Raw genomic sequence first — 22,285 nt, 5'->3', positions numbered from 1 at the left:
ACTGAGACTGAGTGCTGCTGCTGCAGAGAATAGCTTTTGTTTGCTGAGCTTTGGTCTGTCACCTTAAACACTTCCTCAAAAGGAAAAAAAAAAATTAAGAAAAGAGAAAGATTCTGGCAATGAATCTAAACTCTAAAATGAAGTGAGCCTGAAAGCAACTACCCTAAAAACAAATTGTGTTATTTGAACGTAGATGAGAACCCCTCCATCACTTCTTTTCTGATAAACCACTTTCAAAGGAACATTCACCTACCAGGACAACCTTGGAAAAATTCCAGCAAGATTTGCCATTTGGAACGTGCTTCCAGTTCAGTAAGACACACTTCCCAGAGAACCAGCCAAGGGCTATCCACACACACACACACACACACAGAAACACCCAAATGAGGAAGGAAGAAGGTAAGACAACGCCAGCGTGGGCTCCCTTACCGGCGAGCGGGTCTGAGGCTGGGTGTTCATTGTTTGAGGGGCTTGAGGGTACACCAACGTGGTCGGAGCTGCATTCTGTCCTGAGGGATAAGGAGCCTGCCAGGGAGCAAGGAAAGGAAATTAATAAATGAGTGATTCATCCCAAAAGATAAGAATGGAACACGTTATCAGATGGGCTGCTGATCGATGATGAGATGAAGAGGACACGAGTGATTGTGATGGAGAAACCGTCTCCTTCAAGGACCCAACAGATTTCTCAACGTTACCCAAATGGCTCAGTAGAAAACACAACAGAGAGACACGTCCATGAGACACCATTCCAGCAAACCCCTGCCCTGCCTGATGCCTGTCCACGTACTTTCCAAAAGCCTCCTCTGAACCTCCTCCCAAGGAAAACTTTTCAGAGCACATTATTCCTTTTATTTTGAACCAAAAATTATAACTTTTTTTTTTTTTTTAAAATCCCCAACATTTCTTTTTGGGAGGACATAAAAACCTGCCACTAGCCCGTGACAGTCTGTGCTTTCTGAAGGCATTAGCCCCAACTCTACACGCTGCCTTGTAGCTCCTACAGGACTCCATCACAAGCCACTTCTCCAGTTCTTCAGCTCCTCCCCCAGTCCCTCTCTACCCCTTGAGGCAGCAGCTCTGGTTATCAGCAGTATTAACAGTCCCTGTTAACCTTCTGCCTACGTATCACCAAATCTACCTGATGAATAAGGGAGCTCATCAGGTCTTGGGTCTCCTCTGGGAGAAGGTCTTTGGGCTCACTGGACAGATTATGAGAGGATCTGTTTAAAAGCACTGCAGTATCTCTTTGTACACAGAATAGTGATATATTCACACTGCCAGCCCTGCTGAAGAATCTTTTCTCATCTTTGAATTTCATGGCCCTTGCATTAAAATTGAAGAGTGGGTCTAAGGAATAAAAGGAACTGTTTCAGCCCATAACGTGGTACAGGAAGAACAGGTTCCACTTCAGCAGCAGCCCTTGGGCACATTTCAGGGGAGTTTTGATTTGAATCGTGCTGTATTTGATGTGAATAATTAAGTTTTTTTAACAATAAAACTCAGTTATAGTTGGTTGACCAAACCTGTCTGTATTAAAGAAAAAAGAAACTTACAAAACTTTAGCTACCAAGAGAGGTCATCCAGCAATTTAAGAAGAGTTTTTCTTACAAAACGGCCACAATTGTAGGACACTGGGTAAAGAATAAGAGAATTATAGAATCCTTTAGGTTAAGAAAGACCTTTAAGATCTTCAAGTCCAGTACTGCCAGGTTACCATTAAAATATGTCCCTCAGCACCACATCTCCATGGCCTGGAAACTCCTCCAGGGGTGGGGACTCCACCACTGCCCCGGGCAGCCTGGCACAGACCTGGACAAACCTTGTAGGGAAGATGTTTCTCTTCATGCCCAACCTAAACCACCCCTGGCACAACTTGAGGCTGTTTCCTCTTGTCCTGTCCCTTGTTCCTTGGGAGCAGAGCCCGACCCCCACCTGGCTCCAGGCTCCTGTCAGGAGCTGTGGAGAGCCAGAAGGTCTCCCCTGAGCCTCCTTTGCTCCAGGCTCAGCCCCCCCAGCTCCCTCAGCTGCTCCTCCCCACACTTGGGCTCTAGACCCTTCCACAGCTTCATTGCCCTTCTCCAGCCACACTCTAGCCCCTCAAGGTCCTTCTTGGAGTGAAGGACCCAACACTGACCCCAGGATTAGAGAAGCAGTCTCCCCAGTGCCAAGTCCAGGAGGATGATCCCTAGTCCTGCTGGCCACACTGGTGCTGATCCAAGCCAGGATGCTGGTGGCCTTCTTGGCCACCTTCTTCAGCTGTCTGTCAAACAACCCCCCAGGTCTTTTCCCATGGGCACTTTCCAGCCACTCTGCCCCAGCCTGGAGCTGCAGGGGGCTGTTGAGACCTAAGGGCAGGACCCAGCCCTTGGCCATGCTGAACCCCATCCCACTGGCCTTGGCCCCATGATCCAGCCTGTGTAGCATGCATTAACTTCCCCCCTCCCAGACTGGGTGCTACAGCAGAGTCCAGACCTCACCCACAGCTCAGCCTCTTCAGCCCCTTCAAGCAGGATGGTTTCAGAGTAAGAACACAACTCACTTTGGAAGAGCACCTAGTACATCTGATCACTGAGAGCCTCCTACGACTGACTGCTCCACCACACACTGCCCAGCATCCCATGCCTTGCAGAGCATCCAGCAGACAGCTGAGGTCTCAGCATCACTCTTTTTTTCCTTCCATCCCTAGACATAAAATCCTCACCTAATCTCCTGCTGATCAAAACGTAATACAAGGTAAATGAATCTACAGTTTAGAGACAATCTGACTAAAGAATTTTCCAGTCTCAGAAAAAAACAAGCCAAAACAAAATAGGATGACAGGGGATGGGGGGACTGAGCCCAGCCCAATAACCATCCCATCCCATCAGTTTGAGTGTGGTCCCAAAGCAGGAATAGGAGTAGCAGCTGCAATACCTCTTATTCCTGCTTTGGGACCACACTCAAACTGATCCTTAAAGAGCAAAACTTACACAGGAACACACAGACACGTAGGTACGATGTTCCTACTACACAAGCTGAGTAGGAAGTACCTTAGGTTATTTTCCACCTAATTTTCATACTGCTTTGTGGGTCAAGAAGATGATAGAAATTTACAGCTCCAGGTCCATCACCAGGTCTTTGCTGTGTTGAGAACACCAAGGCACACTCAGTGGAGTATTTAGCCAGAGAACATTGTTCTGCAGTAGTTTATATCGACACACCAGAAAAGACTCTGGTTCAAGAGCAGTTAAAGGTTTTTAATCAGCTCCTGCTATGGAAGCAGCAACCTCTGGCAGGTAACCAGGGCAGGTTTTCCACTGCCCCTCCTCTCCAGGAGCTCATCTGGTCTAATCCTCTCTGCAGCCAGCGCTCCCCTCCCTCCTTCCGCAAAACCTCTAATTCATGCTAACGACTCATTTGCGAGAAGCCTTTTAATTTTTGGAGATGTCAGATGCAGCCTCAAATATTTTCCCCATTTATTTGACAAGTGTGATTCTGCTTGAGCTGCTCGTGTCACTGCTGTGTAACAAGCAGCAGGCACCACGTCTCGGAGCGGTAACGACGGCGCCGCAACGAGCCATCGGGGGAGCAGCGAGCGCTAACGAGATGCTGGGAAGCTCTGCTGTCTCCTCATCCCCAACCCAGAGAAGTTGTCCTGCCTTTGTCTTTTTCTGCGTCTGGGCTCTCTGCCTGACGTGAGATTATGGTTTCTCCTCTCAGAGGATCAGCTGCTCTCTGTGCCTGTCCACGCGCCTCGGGAAGGGCGGTGACGCTGCTCTTCACATCCTACCAGGCAGCAGCAGGCACAAAGAGTGGGTGGCTGTGCTGGGAAATACTATGAACACTCTCATGACAACCAGTTGACCATCAGCTCCTTGTGCCTCTCCAGAGAAGAGACCTTATCCCGAATGGTTTGACCTCCTGGCTTCTAGAGCATCCCAGCAAAAAGAGAAGAAAGTATCCACTATGCTTCTCCTTCTTCAGGCTCATGAAAACATGTTCTCCTCAGGCTTAATTTGCACGCAAAAGAACAAAGCCTGAAGTCAGACACAACTTCCAAAGCCCTCGCCCACCTCCAAACCAGGCTGAGTTTTCTTCTCATCGCCCGAGGAAAAGGCCATTGGAAAGAAAAGAGAAGAAATGCAGCTGTCACTGAGCCTGCAACCAGGCGAGTTTCAGCTGCAAGACTAAAGCAGGCATTTTAAACACAGTGCCAAAGAGCCACCTCCCTGGGAGCAGATGTCACTTCTGACACTAGGAAGGCTGAGAGGCAAACACAGGACGATGCAACTGAGCGTTCAATTTGCTTTAGCATGTAAACCCAATCAGAAGAGATACAGCATGAATAAAGAAAAAAGAATATGAAGGTTTAAACAGCAGCCACTGAATGGTTTCTGCTATTGAGCTGTCGTGGAAAGAAGGTGACAGTGGACTGCCTCTCACCCAGAGGACCTCTCTGGGTGCTTGGTTCCCAGCTGCAGCCTGGAGGAAGGACTGCAATCCAAATCCCACCGTAGACAACAGACATCACCTCAATAAACACGTTTCACAACTATTACACAACAACAAATGCTTCTGCTGGGCGTGCTTCAAACCGGAGCTGTGCCTGAACTGGGGGTAGGGAGGGGGGAAAAAAAGTGCTTTATAAATTTCTGCGGGTCCTAGGTTTACATGTAAGTACATTGTAGCCTAAAAAAAAGTATCAAAACATCCAACAGAATAAATCACAGCACTCCGCTGCTTTTCAGGCAAGTCAGCTGATGAAAAGTATTGCATCTATTCATCTGTCAAAAGGACTTTTTTCTGTGCTAAATAGGTACACAAGGTAATTATAATCACATGCAGTCACGCTGGAAATACGTGGCTTTTCTGCACCGTGGCTGAAATGCTGAGGATGAGGTGAGCAGATGAAGGGATCAATGAGGAAACTCCCCAAAAATGCCCAAAACAACCAACCGTGGAGGGGAAGGCAGGGAGCAAATGCTGCTCTCTATCAAGATTTTGGTTCAGAGCATCAAAATCCCTGAAGTTGAAATAACTGCAGCCCCCCGAGCTGGAACAGGGCTGGCTGCTGAGCTGCTCCACTTTCCAGGCAGAACAATTTGCTTCCCTCAAAGCTTTCAGGGTAGTGAGTTTAGATTTGAGCCGTGGCTATTGATGGGGGGAAGGTGATAATAGCTGTGTGTTTCTATCTTCCTGCAACTTGCTGGGGAAAACCCTTTCTTGTCCATTTTTTGTGCAGTTTCCACCTCAGGCTGCTGACTGAGCTAAGCAAAAATAAAAAGTGAAATAAGCACTAGCAACAAAACAAACGAAAACAGTTATTCTTAGCTCAGCTCCCGAGCTGGTTAATAAACACTGCGCCTGCTGCGTAACACGACTCCCCCGGTACTGGCTGTACTGGGAATAAACAGGCAAAGTACACAGGTTGGGTTCAGAAGAGCTGAGTCACTCAGCTCCCTGCCTCCTGCAGCCCCTGGACATTTTTTTTTTCCAACAAAACTCTTCAATCCCCACTCAGAAAGGTGTCCCTTGCTGAGCTTTCTGGGCTCTGTGTGGCAACGGGGTTAAACCCCAGCGCCGGTCCTTGAATCCTCTCTCTGCTTTGGGAAGAGGTTTGGCTGGGTCTCTATTTACTGAACTTACATAGGAGGAGGAGAAACGGGCTTGTAGTTCCAGCACATGACCGTGACTCAGGAGCTTGCTGCTCTATTCCCATCACTATCACTGTGACCTTGGGCGAGAAAACCTTCAGACTCCCAGTGACTGCCCAGTAACCCCAATGCAGCCACTGCCCCGGTCCGGGGCGAGCTGGAGCTCTGCTGAATGCCAACAAAAAGCTTTAATCTCTTTGGGAGGAACGTGACGGCGTAAGCAAAACGTTTCATAACACCACAGAGCGTGCTGGGGCCACAGGCAGCCCTCGGCTCTCCCCCAGCAGCCCCAAAGGGCACGAGGGAAGCAAGGAGACTCTTCCAGGTGAATAGAAACACACCTCGCCGCAGTGCTTTGCATCTCTGGTGTGTGGCTGAGTGCTCTGAGCACACCAACAGAGGGAACCCAGCGAAAAGCTCCCTCAAAGTGTCACTGTGGGGACTTTCAGAAAGGTTTTTAACCATTTGATGTGGAGATGTGAAACACGCATCGGCTGGAAATAGGGTGAAACTCTTGCAAGAGCCATCTCTGCCTCCAAAGGACCCCCAAACAAAGTCACACACGTTTCTCTGGAGACAAACACACTTCTGGTCTTTTACCAAGACACTCACTGACCCAGTTAAATGCTAACTATTGATTAAAGCCAGACTGAGGGGGCACTTAGAGGAACACTCAGTGTACTTTATACTGAGGGGTCCTGTCCCTAAATTACTCAATACAAGCTCCCTGGCACAAAACGCAGCTGACCCTGGAGCAAGGCACAGGACAGGGCATGACAAGAGCCATTGGCAAGATCACTGCAAGGGTGTTGCCTTTTTATCTCCATTTTTAACAACTGGACCCAGTTTTTCTTCCAGCTGCTGAACGATTTTCCTCGAGGAAAACCACAATGGGGAAGGCAAGACAGGCTGTGTTGATGCACCAGCCCTTGAGGCTCTTCTGAGAGCCTCTTCAAAAGCTTCCTCCTGGCTCACTGGTCTGGACAGCAGGAGTTTGGCCTCAGCTGCAGGTGAAGAAATCCCCTGCAGCAGCAAAAACCATCACTTGGATCACACGTGTGGAAGGACGGTGCCAGCAACGATGCGGCTTTTAATTCTGAGTTTATTTGTTGAGCTGGGTTTTCTCTGCCCTCCCACAGCCTGAAACCCAATCACTGTGCCACCTAAACGACTGCAGCCTCCCAGGACCCAGCAAACAGAAATCTCTCAGCATTCGGCTCTTAAAAAGTAAAGAGGATTGTAATTTAAAACCTGTATCTTCATTTCTACCTAATAAACTCACCCGCGGGCAAGCACACACCAGAACAACAGCTCCTCAGCCTGTCCCTCCTACAAAGCCAGCATCTTTATGGTTCCTCAAGCTTTATTTTGGGCTCCTGAATGGCCTCAAGATTAACTCACGGGCTCAGTAGAAGCTGCTCTCCTGTCTCCCACCAAACACAACTGTTTGCTCCCGTTGCTGTGCTCCTTCAGCAGCGGTGCTGGCTTCAAGCGACTGTGAAAATGTTCACAACTGCCAAAGACTGAACGTTACAGCAAGATTCTGTTTTTAAATCTGATCTCAAAAGCAGTATTATTGCAAGGCAGAGCTAACAGCTACAGCCAGAGCATCCAGGAGCAGCCCAGAATCTCCTACTACTGCAGCCTGTGAGATGTATCATCAATGAAAGGCTCGTTTTTTTATCCCAGTGATGACTTATGAACACCAGCAGCATCCCTGCTCTTGCTGTCTCCTCTGCCATCCTCCTGTGTCCTACAGCACCCTCAGCAGAGGTGACTGAACTGGAGGGGAAGCAGATTTGACCCAAAATTAGTATGTTGGCAATGGACAAATAGTACTTTTTAACTGAATTCCCAATGGTGACATCTCCAGAGATGTCCGGGATTCAGCTGCCTCGTCGTGGAGTTGGCAATCTGTGGGAAGAGCTCAGAGAGCAAAGAATTACACCTTTTAATCTGCCTGCACTCACAAATCAACACCATGAGAAGCCAAAACAGTCCCATGACACCTTCTCAATGTCTTTCTGCCCCTCTTCAGCAGTCTTAGTTCTGCTCAGGGTTATGTTACTGAGCTAGAAACACCCACCTTGGTGACAAATCCATAACAAACCCACAACACAGTCTCATTTCAGCAGCCCTCCCAACGGCTGCACGTACAAGCAATAAAGTCCTAGGGGGAAAGAGAAATAAGTCCCAAAATAGCTCGAAGAAACCCTAAAACATTCCCTTGGACCTGGACACCATCCACTACAATACCTGGAGACCTGTGCTGCAGCCATCTCAGGTTAGTTCCTGCATCTGACATTACTCAGCTCCTGGATTTCTTTTGGAACTTACTTGATCTTTATTCCTACTTTAGAAACTAATTCAAATCTATCTTCTCTGCTTCTTTTTTTTTTTTCTTTATTCTGGTGTGCCTGCAGTCAGCAGAACAGGGTCATGACAGACTTGGAAGCTGCTGTCCACAATGACTTGTATAATGTGAATAATTTTAGCATAGTAGGAAAAAAAATCTGTAGCATCTGTAATATCTCTCTGTAATACAGAGAACCAGCCCCTCTGCAAATATTACAAATAATGATGGAGAAGCCTGAATTATTAAAATTATTCATTTCAGGCTTTTCTACACAGCACCCTCTCAAATAATCATAGAATCACAGAATCATTTTGGTTGGAAAAGAGCTTTAAGATCATCAAGTCCAACCGTTAGCCCAGCGCTGCCAATGGGTGTAAATGCATAAAAACATATTCTAACATATTCTCACATTACTCCTGTGAGCCATCCCAGCTTTAAAAATAGCACAACAGCAATTAAAGCAATAAATAAGGACAATTCCCCTCTCAAATGCTCACAGTTTGGCTTTCATTATTTACAATGATACTTCAGCTGCATATCATCAAACACCCTCTCAGATTAAATCTAAGTCCTCATTCACCAGCTACATGTTCAAATATGCAGGTTTTTTGGTATACATCACATCAAGAATTTAAATTATTTTTTAAGCAGCTCATTTGCAAATTATCCAGCATCACCAAAATCAGCTTGTCCTCATCACAGCATCTCTGTGAAATAAAAATACACGACAGTTCAACCCTGCTGACTCTCTATAAGCTGGGGCTGCTCCCCTGTAAGATGCATCAGTCACGTGAAAACACTCTGGTGTTCTGCATATATTGGTATATATTACCCAGAATATTCAAATCCCCATTAAAATCAATGATGCAAGTACCAGAGCTCTTCTGTGACACTAAACGGGTTATGCAGATTAAAGGTTTCCACTTTAAACTGGAATTTAAAACAATCACAGTGTAAATACCCTGCTCCTGATGAAGGGGCTGGGATGGGACCAGGACCAGCTTGTGACACTGGTACAAAGTCTTTGCCCATTGGATTTACCAGGAAGCTTTGAGGTCTGGATTTGGATGGAAGCAAGGTGTAAACAGAACGGTGATGGTTTGGGGTGTTTATTGAAATAAAAATTGCAATTTTATTTTATTTTGTGTTTTCAAAAGCCTTTTCTTAAAAAAACCCTGACACTTGGTGAGCTCCAAGTGTACTGCCTGCTACTAGGGACTCAGCAAACTGCAGATGAGAAGTTCAAGCAGAGAAGAGCCTTCACTGCTCACCATCCTCCTCCTCCTCACAAGCCACTCCCTGCTTTCTCCACAGCCCAGCCTTCAGGAGAACTCCCTGTGCTGGTAAACACTAAACTCAGCCTTTAAAAGGATAAAAATATCCTGACCCAGGAGGAATTACTTCTCCTGCAGATGTGGCTCAACCATCATTACCTCTATTCCTCTGCAGCAGTTTGTCTCGGGGTACATCATCTGTGTCCTTACCTGCCCTGCTCAATTTCTCACCACCTTTTTTACAGCTTTGGATGATTTAGTGTCACGCATTCGAGCGGCGAAGGCAGCAAGTGGAACAGGGAAACAGTGTCCTGAGGAACAACCACAGGACTACAGGAGTTCTTCCTCCTTGAACATAAATAACCAGATTCCCACCGAGGGAAGGCAGTGAAGGAAATGTGGTTTCCCCTTCCCTGGGCAAAGTTTGTGCAGAGGACAATACAGACCTAAGATACACACTCCTTTCCTTCCTGCTTAAGACACTGTAGTTACTATTCCTGGGGAGATGTTACAAAGGAGGAGGGAGAAAAGGAAAAGCAGGACAGAAAGTGTCCCTCTCTGACACACTATCTCCCCCAAGTTCAGGCTTACCCCATGTTTTTAACATAATAATTGCAATTATTTTATCAGCAGCTCTACTGCTGAACACAACTGTCCCTTACCACGGTGCAAAGGTGAAGATACCAGACAGCTTTGGGGAGGAAGGATCAACCTTTCTGCCTTTTAAAAAAAGATAAGGTGCCCAAGCTGATAAGCCAGTGCCCAATTTCAGAGCACAGTGATGTGGTCAGCTGAAGAGTGAAATGTTTAAACAAGTGTCACTCTGGGACATCAGGAGGGACAGATGTCCTGCTAGTGGCTGTCCTCCTCCTGAGACACTTGTTTATGAAATTCATCAACACAGAAAGTTCAAAACTGTTGACACACCAGCAAGGATAATGCTCCAGCAGATTATCATTTCACAACATCTGTAAATACCAGTTTGAATTTCCTTGGCTTCCTACAGAGCCTGAAGTGATAGTCCCTGCCTTGACTGCAGCACATGGCTCGCAGCCTGGGGGTTGTTTGGTAATGACTAATACCTAATTAAAGGAATTGGTATTTTCTGTAATAGAAGTACTCAAAAATACAGTATGTGTGTGTGCTGGGGGGAGGAATTCCAACATCTCCACTGTTGGAAGCAGACCTGTGAATCTCTGCAGAGGCAACCTTGAGTTTACAAAGTACCTTTCACTAGTCCTATAAAATTCTGTCACAATTGGAAAATGAACTTTGAGGATGACTGCTTGTGCTCAGGAACACAACCTGCAGGCACCTGAGCCCCCTACTCCATGCTAATGTCAAAACAGTAGTAGCAAGTTTGAGCCTTTCCTCCAAGACCAAATCAAAAGCTTGAAAAATCTGTTGTCCTGTCTCTCTCTAAGGATGTTTCCATCTTTGGAGACACTCAAAACTCAAGTGGACATGGTCCAGAGTAACCTGCTCTAGCTGACCCTGCTTTGGATGAGATGATCTCCATGTCTCTTCCAACTTGAACCATTTTATGAGTCTATGGAAACAATTAGGATAATGTTCAAATTTCACCACATTATACTGAAGTCCAGAAATGCCCCTGCAAATTCAGACAATTTAAAGCAACTAAATAAATTACTGGTTTCTAACAGCACCATAAAGAGGGGTCCATGGAGAACACAAGCAACAGCCATTACAGGCTACAAAGAGCCAAAAGTGGAATTACTGCTCCATAACCATCAAATTCTTCAGTGCTCTTTGTTGTGAGTGGAAAGCCACGTGCTGAGGCTCCAACTCCCATGAGAACCACGCTGTGGATGGATTTCAAACCTTCATCCCTGGGGGGCAGGTCCTCATCACTGAAGGTGTAAGTGGATCCAGAGGTTGTTCTCCAGTTCCCCAGTCTGAAACACCAGCTAACGGTGGACTCCAGTAATTCAAGGGCTCCTTCTCCCCAGTTTTATCTAGCTGCAGGGATATTTTATGCCCCCCACGTTTGAAAAGTGCAGACTGTGTGAAGCTCTGACTTTTGTGCTGACTTTGGGACATATTGCCTTCTGCAACACATGGTGTTTGTTTAAAAACGACGTATTTTCTGGAGCAGGGAAGAAAACATCCATTAAACTGCATGGAACAGGAGGTATTGTTACAGGAGGAATACCAGAATAGAAATTATTAAACATAAGAAAAGTGGCAAGCTGCCTCATGCTGTTTTGTCATTTTATATTATGAAACAAAAATGTGGTTCAGCAAGTGGTGAAGTCTGAAAAGCACCAAAATAAAGCACAGTCCACGCAACTGTGAGAACAGAAAACACGCAAAAGGACTGAAGAAAGGGAGCTGTAGAATTCTGAAACAGCTACAGAGGAGTTGGATTTTTTCTATTAAAAATGCTGTTTCAATTAAAAAAAAGAAAAGTCACTGGCAATTTAAAAGCAGCTTTTGATTCACAATAGTATTGTGAGCCAGAAGACAATTCTGCTAGATCGTACACCCAGGATGTGTCATGTGGCCAAGACACCTCCTTTGAGAGCTTTTTTATTCAAAATAACTCAGTTTACCCCAGGGTGGATGGGCCAGGGAAGACTCCAAGCCAGGCTCAGGTTACTCCTGAAAGAAAAAGCTCAAGCAGCAGTAGGAAAAACACATTATCTGCCCCCACTGGGCACACAAGACCACGTGAAGGAGTATAAAACACCTCTCCAAGCAGAGATCCACCCATGAAGTTGAGCATCCCTACACCAAAGCACCTCCAAGCCCAAGAGGCACCGATAGTAGGTGCTGAGACACAGACTTGCTTTACCTTTCCAGCACTGATTTACCCCCATTTAAGCTAAGGAGGCAAAAGGCAGAGCAATGAATCAAAAATAACAAAACACATTATATGAGCAAATATTCTCAGCGTTATTAACCCCATCAAAAACACGCTAATCCTATTACAAAACAGAGAGTTCAGCTGCACTTCCAGCAGGTCTTTAACACAAAGGCCAAAAGAAGATTACACTTCTCCTGGATTTATCAGCCGTTAAATAACTTGCAGTTTCAAATCTCCACCTGCAGTCGTACACTCCTGCAAGCTCAGAACCAGTGAGCTGCTTTAAAAAGACACGTTGGGAAGGAGCCTGACCTGGATGTGCAGAAGCACACGCAAGAGAAGAAGCGAGAAGCAGGAGAGGTCAAAGTCTTGACTGCTCAGAAGAAAAAAAATACATTAATGCAAATCTCCAGAAGGCAGGTTTTTTTGCTCACAAAACATCACCAAGAGTTTGTTGTTTAAATTTTCTTTATGCTCATTGTCTGGTGTGGACAGAAGATGTAAAACTGAAATCCACTGTTCAGAGGTAGAGGAGGGGTGGCACAAACTCCAGCCCTGATTCTTCACTTGTGTGAGGATTTTAATCTTTCATTCTGTGTTCACATCGTTGTAGCCACAAAGACAGTTGCTAATTAATGTCCTGACTTAGAACTGTACCTGCTCTGCAAGTTCCAGGATTCTGTGTGGTTTTAATCAACGTGAAATCCACTGTAATGGCACCTGACATAAAACAAGAAGGCTCCTGTATGGAAAAGCTCTTGGGGTGAAGAGCTCCCTGCAAAGCTTAGAGAACCAACTCTGGCCAAGGTTTTCACAAAAGATGCTCAGGAAACACAGAAAATAATGGACAGGGTGTTTGTACAAATGAGATGGTGAAATTAGGGAGCCTCTCACATTCTGAGGGCCCTGGATGTTCACTTTACACGGGTTGTTTCCTCCCAGCAAAGTACCCACAAGCTCAGGGAATGGGGCATAGCTGCACTGGAGGGAAGAAGAATGTGACCTGTCGTTCACAGGCAACAAAACCCAGAATGCAGCTGCCTCCAAGACGAGGAGAGAAGAGCTGCCCTAACACTCACCATGTCCCAGGGCACCTAACTTATCACAGGGCACGGATGGGTGAGGTTACAATTAAATTACAATCCTCCTTCCATTCCAATCTGTTAATAAACATCACTTTATTAAAAGCATCTAAAGGCTAAATTGGGCTACGAATGATGGGAGAGAAGCATTGAATAAACATGACGGTTCTAACAGGATTTTGTCTCCCCTAGAAAGGATGCAAGATAATAAAAGAGGGGTTTGGGGATTGCCTATAAACATGCCACAGATGGCATGCAGACAGGCTGCCTGGCACGGATTCCCAGACCTTAAGGTACTGAGGAATGTCTCACTGCCATTACAAACGCTAATTCAGTGATGGTGACATTTTTGAGGACCAGAATGAGACCACAAAAACTCTTTTCACTTAAGGCAAAGAACCAGATGGTAACAAGTTTGAGCTAGTACAATCTGTTTGGGATTTCAATCAGCCACCTAAAAGTCAAGGTCTCTGCACAGCAAGATCCTGAGAATTCAGCTCTGTTGCACTGTTGTTTTCTCTGGGTGTACCCGGGAACAGATAAGGGATTTTTAAACACAGCTGTCAGTAACAACAGCTTCAGAACAAGATCTCCACACATGCCCCAGGGTCCTCTGCTAAGTGGGCACTCCATCCTACGAGGCAGCTGTGGGCACAAAGTGCCTATCTGCTCAGTGCAGGATGTGTTCCTAACGAGAGCTAAAGGTCCCTCTCATGACAGAGGGAATTCCTGGCCACTTGTTCCAAGCGCTGTCGGTCGGTGCTTACAAACTGTGGTCTTGGACTAAAAGAATCCCTCGACGTGCACACCCGAGCCCACAGCTTTAAAGCTGAGGCAGAGAAAGCCATGAGTCCTCTCCAAACCATTCCCCTCTTGTATTGCTTCATCTCACACTCCAGAAACCACTGCACTTGTTCCTCGGGATCTTTCAAAACACCCCTAGGTCACGAGGAGGGTTGAAATTACCTTCTCCTGATGTCCTAGCTTTGCCTACTGTCTCCTGCTCGTGGTACAACTGGAGGAGCCCTCTCCTCTTTCAGTCACTCATCAGACAGAGGGAAGCACTTTGCTGCTGCCTCATTCCAAGCCCCAGCCTGGCTGCTCTGGAAGAGCTCTGCTTGCCCTTTATTCCCATCTTAACAGGCTACTCCAAAAGCTGCCATCACATAAGGCTGGAGCAGGGGGTGGATTTGCAGCATTCCAGCAGTTGCTACGTGCACTGGACTATCTCCCTCCCATCGTGGGATGAGGGTGCTCAGGCAAACCCCGTGGTGCCCAGCACACTGTCAATCCGTGCCCTGGCTGATCCCATGGTAACTTGCTCCCAATTCCTCCACTCTTTTTTCAAGGATTTCTCCATTCCTCAGTACCCTGAGGAAGCAAATTGTCTCAAACCAGCCACTTCTGAAGCCTGCAAGCCAAGAGAGGCAACAGAGAAGATGGGCCCCTCCTCTCCCAGTCAGCACGAGGGGCCCTTTCACGCAAAGAGCAAGAGAAATATGAAATTTTATGTCTGTGGGGCCACATCTGGCTGTAACATCACTGTGGCAACATGTGCTGTGCATTCCCCAGCCAGGGAGCTCAACGCATTCCAGAGAGCAGCACTATGACTTCAAGGCCCTGGAATTTGGGAAGCAGAAATCTGCAGAGACAGGGGTGTGGGACTGTTTCACAACGCTGCCAAGCTCTTCTCATTTTGCTGCAGGAACTAATTCTGCTGGGCAGCAAAGTGCCAGAGGCTGGTCATTATGAAAGACCTTGGAGGAAGTCAAACCTTTCTCTTGAAAGGGTAGAAGAATAAGTGAACAAGACACCAAACCACAGCACCACAGGGCCATCTGCTTCTGGCTGTTTAAAGAAGGTTCAAGGAAAGCCAGTCACAAAGGTACAACACACATTTGCACCTGACTTTTCTTCCCAGAGGAGACACTAAATACCCCACAGATCTCCTGAGCTGTGCTTCCCGAAGTCCCTCTTGCAGACCACTCAACACGATGCTGTCATCTTGTCACACAGGAGTTTACAGACCTATGAAGTGCTCCAAGGGAGCAGTAAGTAACAGTAAGGGACAGTGGTTCCTTTCATCACTTCCTAGCATTTTAAGGTATTACCTGATCTCCCATCACCCAGACTTACTGGAACAGGCAGCTTTAGCACAGCCAGGACAGTGAGGGCATCACTTGTGGAGTCACAGCACTTATTAATCCCCTTGTCTCCTGCAGCAAGTTCCCCACTTGAAGAAGCTGGGAAGTGACTCTGAGCCCCAAAAGAAGGGATGCTGAGATGCCTACTGGAGAAAAGTGAGGGACAGAGGTCCCTGATGAGCCCTGGGCTGACAGTCAGCACTCAGTGGTGACCACACAAGCAAGCTACACACTCTATCACTGGCAAAATTATTGTTAGACCTAAATGATATTCAAAGTCCAACACCACACATAAATATTCTCATTCACTACTGACTAAACATCAGTGCCTGCTTTGGAAAGACTCAGTTTTCTGAGTATCCATCAAGTCATGGTTCTGGTGGAGAAATCAACGACACCTTAATCAGGTTCTAACTCAAACATCTCTTCCTTACCTTCTTAACTACTCCGAGAGATCAACAAACACACCCTGCTACGTCAGGCACAACTGGACAAATGCAAAGACAACCTTTGCTCAACGTTCCATCATCAGTGTAGCACGGGTGGTTACCACACAGAGTAACTGGTGAAGTGTTACAGAAATGAGTAATAAATCATTCCTCAGGAGATCATGCCAGCTCAGGCCCCTTTATCTCCAAAGGGAAACAGCAGGATTTAAAGGGTCCAAAAATCAGCCCCAAAGAACAATTACAGCATGGAAAAACTTTCAAGTGATGAAAGATTTAAAGGATTTGGATTGTTTACCTAAAAGAAGGCAAATAAATGAAGTCATGATAGACATTCACAAAACTAGAAGCTGTGTGGAAAGACACAAGAATATTCAAAATTCTGGTATTGAAAAAACAAAAAAAACCCAAACCAAAACAAGTTTACCCAAACCTCTGATAGTTCAGGGGTATGGAAAACTTTCCCTGGGCACAGGTCTTCCTGTGCCTGCTTATGTCAAGAGCCTCAAACCCCTTTTAAGCCTTGCTGATGGAAGTGTCCCCACTACAGACACCTCCTTGATTCTCCCCCATCACTTCCAATGCAGATGGTCAACTGATAGGACACCACAGCAGTGAAGTTACCCAGGCAGAGGCCAACAAGTGCTGTGAATGAACAGGAGCCACGATTTTTTGCTGCTTTGCTAGCAAATCCAGCTTTGTAGGAAATCCTCCAGGGAAAGCTCCCCAGATCTCACTCTGCACTCCCAAAAACATGCAACAACTGATGCTTTGCCTGCCTTATAACCTTGGATTTCAGAATCCCAGATTGGTGTGGGTTGGGAAGGACCTTTAAAGGTCACCTGGTCCAACCCCCTGCAGGGAGCAGGGACATCTGCAGCTGGAGCAGGGTGCTCAGAGCCCCATCCAACCTCCCCTGGAATGGTTCCAGGGATGGGGCAGCAACCACCTCTCTGGGCAACCTGGGCCAGGGGCTCACCACCCTCAGTGTCAACATTTCTCCCTTCTCTCTAGTCTGAATCTCCCTCTTTTAATTTAAAACCTGCTTTTAAAAACCCTTTTTCAAACCATTATCTGGCTTCTTCCTCCTCTTACCAAGCACGCAAGGGCCAGCCCCATGCTGTCAGAGGACAAACATCCTCCCAGAGCCCTCGAGGATCCTCAGCTGAGGAGGAGGATGTAAGGTCAAAGCCCAGCACCGGCGTGACCCAACCTGAGGCTCATTTCCAAGGCGACGAGAGGCAGCAGAACAGGAAACGAGCGTTTCCCGGCTGGCTGGAGCTGATTTGGCACAGAGGCCTCTCTACGTAGGCACTGACTCAACAGGAAAATATTACAAGAAGAAAAAAATTCCTTGATTAGAATATTTCTTTTTGAATGCTGCCTAGAATGTTCTTTCTTCCCCTCTCATCTGCCACAGGAAGAGCTTCGCTCTGTTGATGAGGTTTACCAGGAATTAATTTCTTGATACACAACACAAGGCCGGCAACGTTTCAGAGTTTGCCCTGTGTGACCCTGCCACGTTCTCCCTCTGTTAGGTGGAGTTCAGTCTTCAAACCACAGACTTTACACACCAAGAGTGCAAGAAACTGCTGCAGCACCTGCAAGCTACTTATGCTCCTGAGGAGGTACCTCAGCCTTTAACTTCTCAGCCCATAAAGGATGAACATTGGCACATTTTCCAACACAAGCTTCCAGTTTTCCCACCTAGTTTTCTCTAGAATGTGTAACATTAAGGTGAAGTGTCTCTCACTTGACCTTACTTGTTTCCACAGATCTCCTAGTCCCAAAGGTCAGCTGCAGTTTAGTATTTCATCTGAATTCAGAGGCTGGCAGAGGACTGGACAGCAAGGCTGCACAGAATCCCAGCATATTGGGGGTTGGAAGGGCCCTCTGGAGATCATCCTGGATGCCCAGGATGTCATCCAGGTGGGTTTAGAATCTCTCCAGAGCAGGAGACTCCACAGCCTCTCTGGGCAGCTGCTCCAGGCTCTGCACCCTCACACCAAAGAAGTTTCTCCTCCTGCTCAGGTGGCACCTCCTGGGTTCCAGTTGGTACCCGTTGCCCCTTGTCCTGTCACTGGGCACCACTGACCAGAGTCTGGCCCCAGCCTCTTGCCCCCCAGGGCCCTTTAGCTCTTGCTCAGCATTGATCAGATCCCCTCTGAGGCTTCTCTTCTCCAGCTCACCAGCCCCAGGGCTCTCAGCCTGTCCTGGCACAGAGATGCTCCAGGACCCTCAGCAGCTTCACAGCCTCTGCTGGACTCTCTCCAGTAGCTCCTTGTCTCCCTTGAACTGGGGAGTCCCGCACTGGACACAATTCTCCAGAGGTGGCCTCAGTAGGGCAGAGCAGAAGGGGAGAAGAATCTCCCTTGACCCACAGGGAACACTCTTCTGAGCACACCCCAAGCCTTCTTGGCCTCCTGGCTCATGGGCACTTGTTGTACACTAGGACTCTAAGCTCCTTCTCCATGGAGGTGCTCCCCAGCAGGTCACCCCTCAGCAGTCCTGAGTTATTCCTCCCCAGATGCAGGACCCTACACCTGCCCTTGTGGAACTTCATGAGGTTCCCCTCCACCCAGCTCTCCAGTCAGGTGGAAAGGAACCTTCTCTCAGCAATGCAATACACTCAAGGCTCTCACTACCACCAGCCATGCCCAGCCTGTCCTCAGCTTCTCAAACTGCCTCTCCACCTAATGCCTTCTTCAGAACAAAACCACTCTTCTTAGCAGCCAACCTGCTCACATCTTCCTGCTGTACTCCATTTATTCCAACAAGCATCAGTGAAACAAGAGCAAACCAAACTAAGGCTTTCCTCTCTATCTCAAACCTTGATGCTCTTCCAGGTCCCACTCTCCCTGATCCTCTATCTTTTATCTCCCCTATTTATGCCCTCCATTACCTGTCTCTTTTGACCCTTCTTTTTTTAAGATAAGCTTCTTCACTCTCATGTCAATCCTGCAGAGTATTCATCTAATAAAGACTACAAAAAGACCAATTTATTCCATGTATCTTAATAAAGATTTCTCCATTTTTATTATAACTCCTGTTTATCTCTTTTTCTGTACTTTCTTTTTTAATCAGTCCTTTGTCTCATTTCTTTTATTAGCATTCACTTTTGTAATTCATTTTAAATGTCTCACCTCTTAGCAAAATTAAGAGAATTGCAGCATCCTGTACAAACCATTTGAAAAGGAAAATCCCTAGCAGAGGGATCTTCAGTCACTTTTATGGCATTTATAATGGAAAACAAGCCATGTTCCAGAGCAGCCAGACCCAACATTCCTCACCAAGGAGTTTTTCCTACAGTTTTCCAAGTTGCTTCTAGTTTCTGTCATGGAACTGACAACAAACTGATGCCTAAATAAGCCCCAGTGCTGCCTGGAAGTCACCTCAAGGTTCAAGCTGCTTAAAGACATCAGTCACTAATCCAGTTTTTCACACTGGTCACAGACAAGACACTACATCAATTTTTGAGCAGCAAAGCTGAGAATGGGACAAGAGGGGGAAAAAAAGGAGGCAGGGAATGCTCTGCTTCAATGCCAGGCCTTACCTGTGAAAGCCCAGGGGACGATGCATGTCCCGGTGGCGTTGCAGCAAGATTTGGGTGTCCCTTATTTATTTCATGTGCAGTGTAAGGGGATGGGGCAGGAGGACCCGGTTGTCTTGCTACTTGTGTTACCTGTGTGGAGATAAACTGTTAGTAAAACACAGTATTAGTAAACCAGTCCATAGAGATACTGTAATCTTTTTAAGACAGCAGCTAGCAGCACCTTTATATATATATATATTTATCTAAAGTGAAATGCTATACAGGTCAGTTAACTATTTATATGATTCAGGATAACAGGGAAGGATCAAAAAATAAGAGCACCAGTTGGAGTCACTGGTGGAAACAGGTACTTTACTGCTGGGGGCTTGCTTTGCAATATCCCTTGGACCTCAGGTCTGGGATCTTCTGATCTTTCTGTCATAACCCACATCAAACAATATGGGGACTTTGCAAAAGGATACACGTTATCAGTGCCCCAAAAAACAATTAAGGGGAAAAATGTGCATACTCCCCCTCCAAAAGGGAAAAAAAGGACTGCACAGAGGGGCTGTTATCTGAAGGGCTTGCCACGAGCAAAGAATGAAATACCAAAGCAATTCCTGCATACACTTAATCTCCTTTCTCAGCTTCTGTTAAAAAATACTAATCAAAATCCATGAAGAAAAATGTTGCAAAATATATTCACATAGCACATATCACAGAATCATAGACTGGCTTGGGTTGGAAGGGACCTTAAAGGTCATCTAGTTCCAATCCCCTGCCATGGGCAGGGACACCTCCCACTAGAGCAGGCTGCTCAAAGCCCTGTCTAAGCTGGTTTTCAATACCTCCAGGGATGGAGCATCCACAGCTTCCCTGGGCAACCTGGGCCAGGGTCTCACCACCCTCACAGTGAAGAACTTCTTCCTAATTTCTAATCTAAATCTCCTCTCTTCCAGTTTGAAGCCATTACTTCTCATCCTATCACTCCAAACCCTTGTAAGAAGTGCCTCCACATCTTTCTCATAGGTCTCCCCATAGATACTGAAAGGCTGCAGTAAGGTCTCCCTGGAGCCTTCTCTTCTCCAGGCTGAACAAGCCCAGAGAGGGGTTCCAGCCCTCAGATCTTGCTCCACTGCACTATCTCCACAATGACAGTGTTTTAAATATACTTTTATATAATTGCTGTAGTTAAAAAAAAGAGAATCAAAGTGGAAAAAGCCAATCCCAGAACCACTGTGTGACACCCTCCACCCCATTCACACGATGAAATGTTTGCAGGTTTGGTCAAAGCTCATTGCACAGAAATCCAGTGCTCACTTCTCACTGACCTTTTTTCAGACCTGCATTTGGTTTGCTGAAAAGCATCACTGAGCTGTATCACTTAAAAAGCACAAAACCAGGCAATGCTTAGAAGGGGACACTGCCTCTGAGTAGGCAGGAGTGTGTGTGTGTGTATACTGAAAAAAAAAGCCAGAAGGATGTTCCTGGCTCTTGATCTTTAACTGAGTATTCACACCAAGCTCCAAGAGAGCAGAAGTCACTGAGTTCAGGACTAAATGCTTTTTCCATGTCATTTTATTGCATTCCAAGCACTGCTGCCTGTCGTTACATTACCTCAACCACTAACACGTGCAATTTCTCAAGGCTTGGAAAAGGTCCAGAATCCTTCACTGCAGGAAGACTTACAGCACCCTTTTGCTCATCAGGGAAAAGGGTGGGTCAAGTCAGAGGACCTCATTCTCTGTCCCCAAGCAATCATTCCCTTCCTCAGGAGGGTATAATCTCTTCTTTTTATGGTTCAGGTACACCTCTTTTTTTTGGATCGTCTGGACTGGCAGGTGTCTGCACACAGCCTCTGTTGGCTGGATCAAAACTGGCGTCACAGAGAGCAACAGAAAAGTTTCCAAGTCTCATCCCCAGGAAATTCAAAGTCTCTTACATGACTCCTAAGACAATCTTTAAAGACTTGTCATGTCAATCGTGCAGCAGCTGCTGCTTAGAAGTGACTACATATCACAACAGGTATCAAAAAATGCAGCTAAGGAGGGGAGAAGGCAGCAAAGGCAACAAAAACCAGAAGGAAATGACAGGTAGGGCGAGTGTGTACTCATCACCAAGATGTCTCCTTCAACATCACTTTTTGTGGAGAAAAAGAGTCTATTTTGCCACAGTTGTGGTACTTCAGACACTGCCAGCTTTCATCTCCCTGCCCTTACAAGTGCACACACCATTGCAATGAAGGTGAGAGCCATCCAAAATCCTCTCATCTCCAACAGCACCCAAGGCCACAGACGTCTGCCAAGGTGGATGGGGCACTCACACTACCCCAGGGGTGTGTGAGCGTTCAACAGTCCTCTTCAGAAATGAAAACATGCACATGATCTAGGTTGGAGGTTAATGAAAGGCTGTGAAAGCTGGAAGGCAAGTCAAAGGGAAGCTGTGCAGCTGCATGACCAAGGGTCCATGGGACATCCTTGTGCAATGCAGCAGACACAGTACAGACAAGTCTGGACCTACTGAAATTTGCTTGAAAGCCTAATTAGGGCAACAGATGATCATAAGATCATACCAGCTTGATATCCTGGCAACTACACACTTGGGCAGTATCTGATGGGAGTCTACTGACCTGATAGGAATTATCCCTATGATTAGCAAAGCCCAGCTTAGTGAACCTGCAAGAATAAGATCAGTAACAAAAATGAAATAAGGAAGAAATCATGAAATCAAACTCATGCTGGATTTCTCACTTTTCCTTGGGATTCTCTCTTTAACTTTTGAGCTTGAATCTTTTGGTTTTAGCATCTTTCCCAAGTTTTGGATCTTTTTTTCCCATTCAAGTACCTAATGTCAGGTACTTAGTTTGGTCCATGAAACATTCATGTTGGATCAGACTGGACAGGACCACAAACATCCCTCCATCACAAGGAATGCCTGGCCATGATACAACAGACCATCATTAATGGTTTATCATTAAGAACTGCTCTTTCC

The 22,285-nt window shown here is 46.4% G+C and overlaps 1 protein-coding gene across 1 annotated transcript in view; it reads right to left on the bottom strand.

Annotated features, from left to right (window-relative positions):
- Positions 1-22,285, bottom strand: part of LOC103775966 — a gene marked incomplete at both ends in the record, with an annotated part of 30,682 nt that overhangs the window by 4,657 nt on the left and 3,740 nt on the right. The window contains 2 exons of the mRNA XM_008943442.1: positions 430-525; positions 19,316-19,444. Coding sequence (XP_008941690.1) covers positions 430-525; positions 19,316-19,444 — 225 coding nt within the window. The remainder of the gene's footprint in view (positions 1-429; positions 526-19,315; positions 19,445-22,285) is intronic.

The sequence above is a fragment of the Merops nubicus genome, unplaced genomic scaffold (assembly GCF_000691845.1).
Source record: "Merops nubicus isolate BGI_N331 unplaced genomic scaffold, ASM69184v1 scaffold12147, whole genome shotgun sequence".
NCBI classification, from domain to species: Eukaryota; Metazoa; Chordata; class Aves; order Coraciiformes; family Meropidae; genus Merops; species Merops nubicus.
Note: the sequence above shows the minus strand (reverse complement) of the source record. Positions and strands in the feature narration are given on the sequence as shown.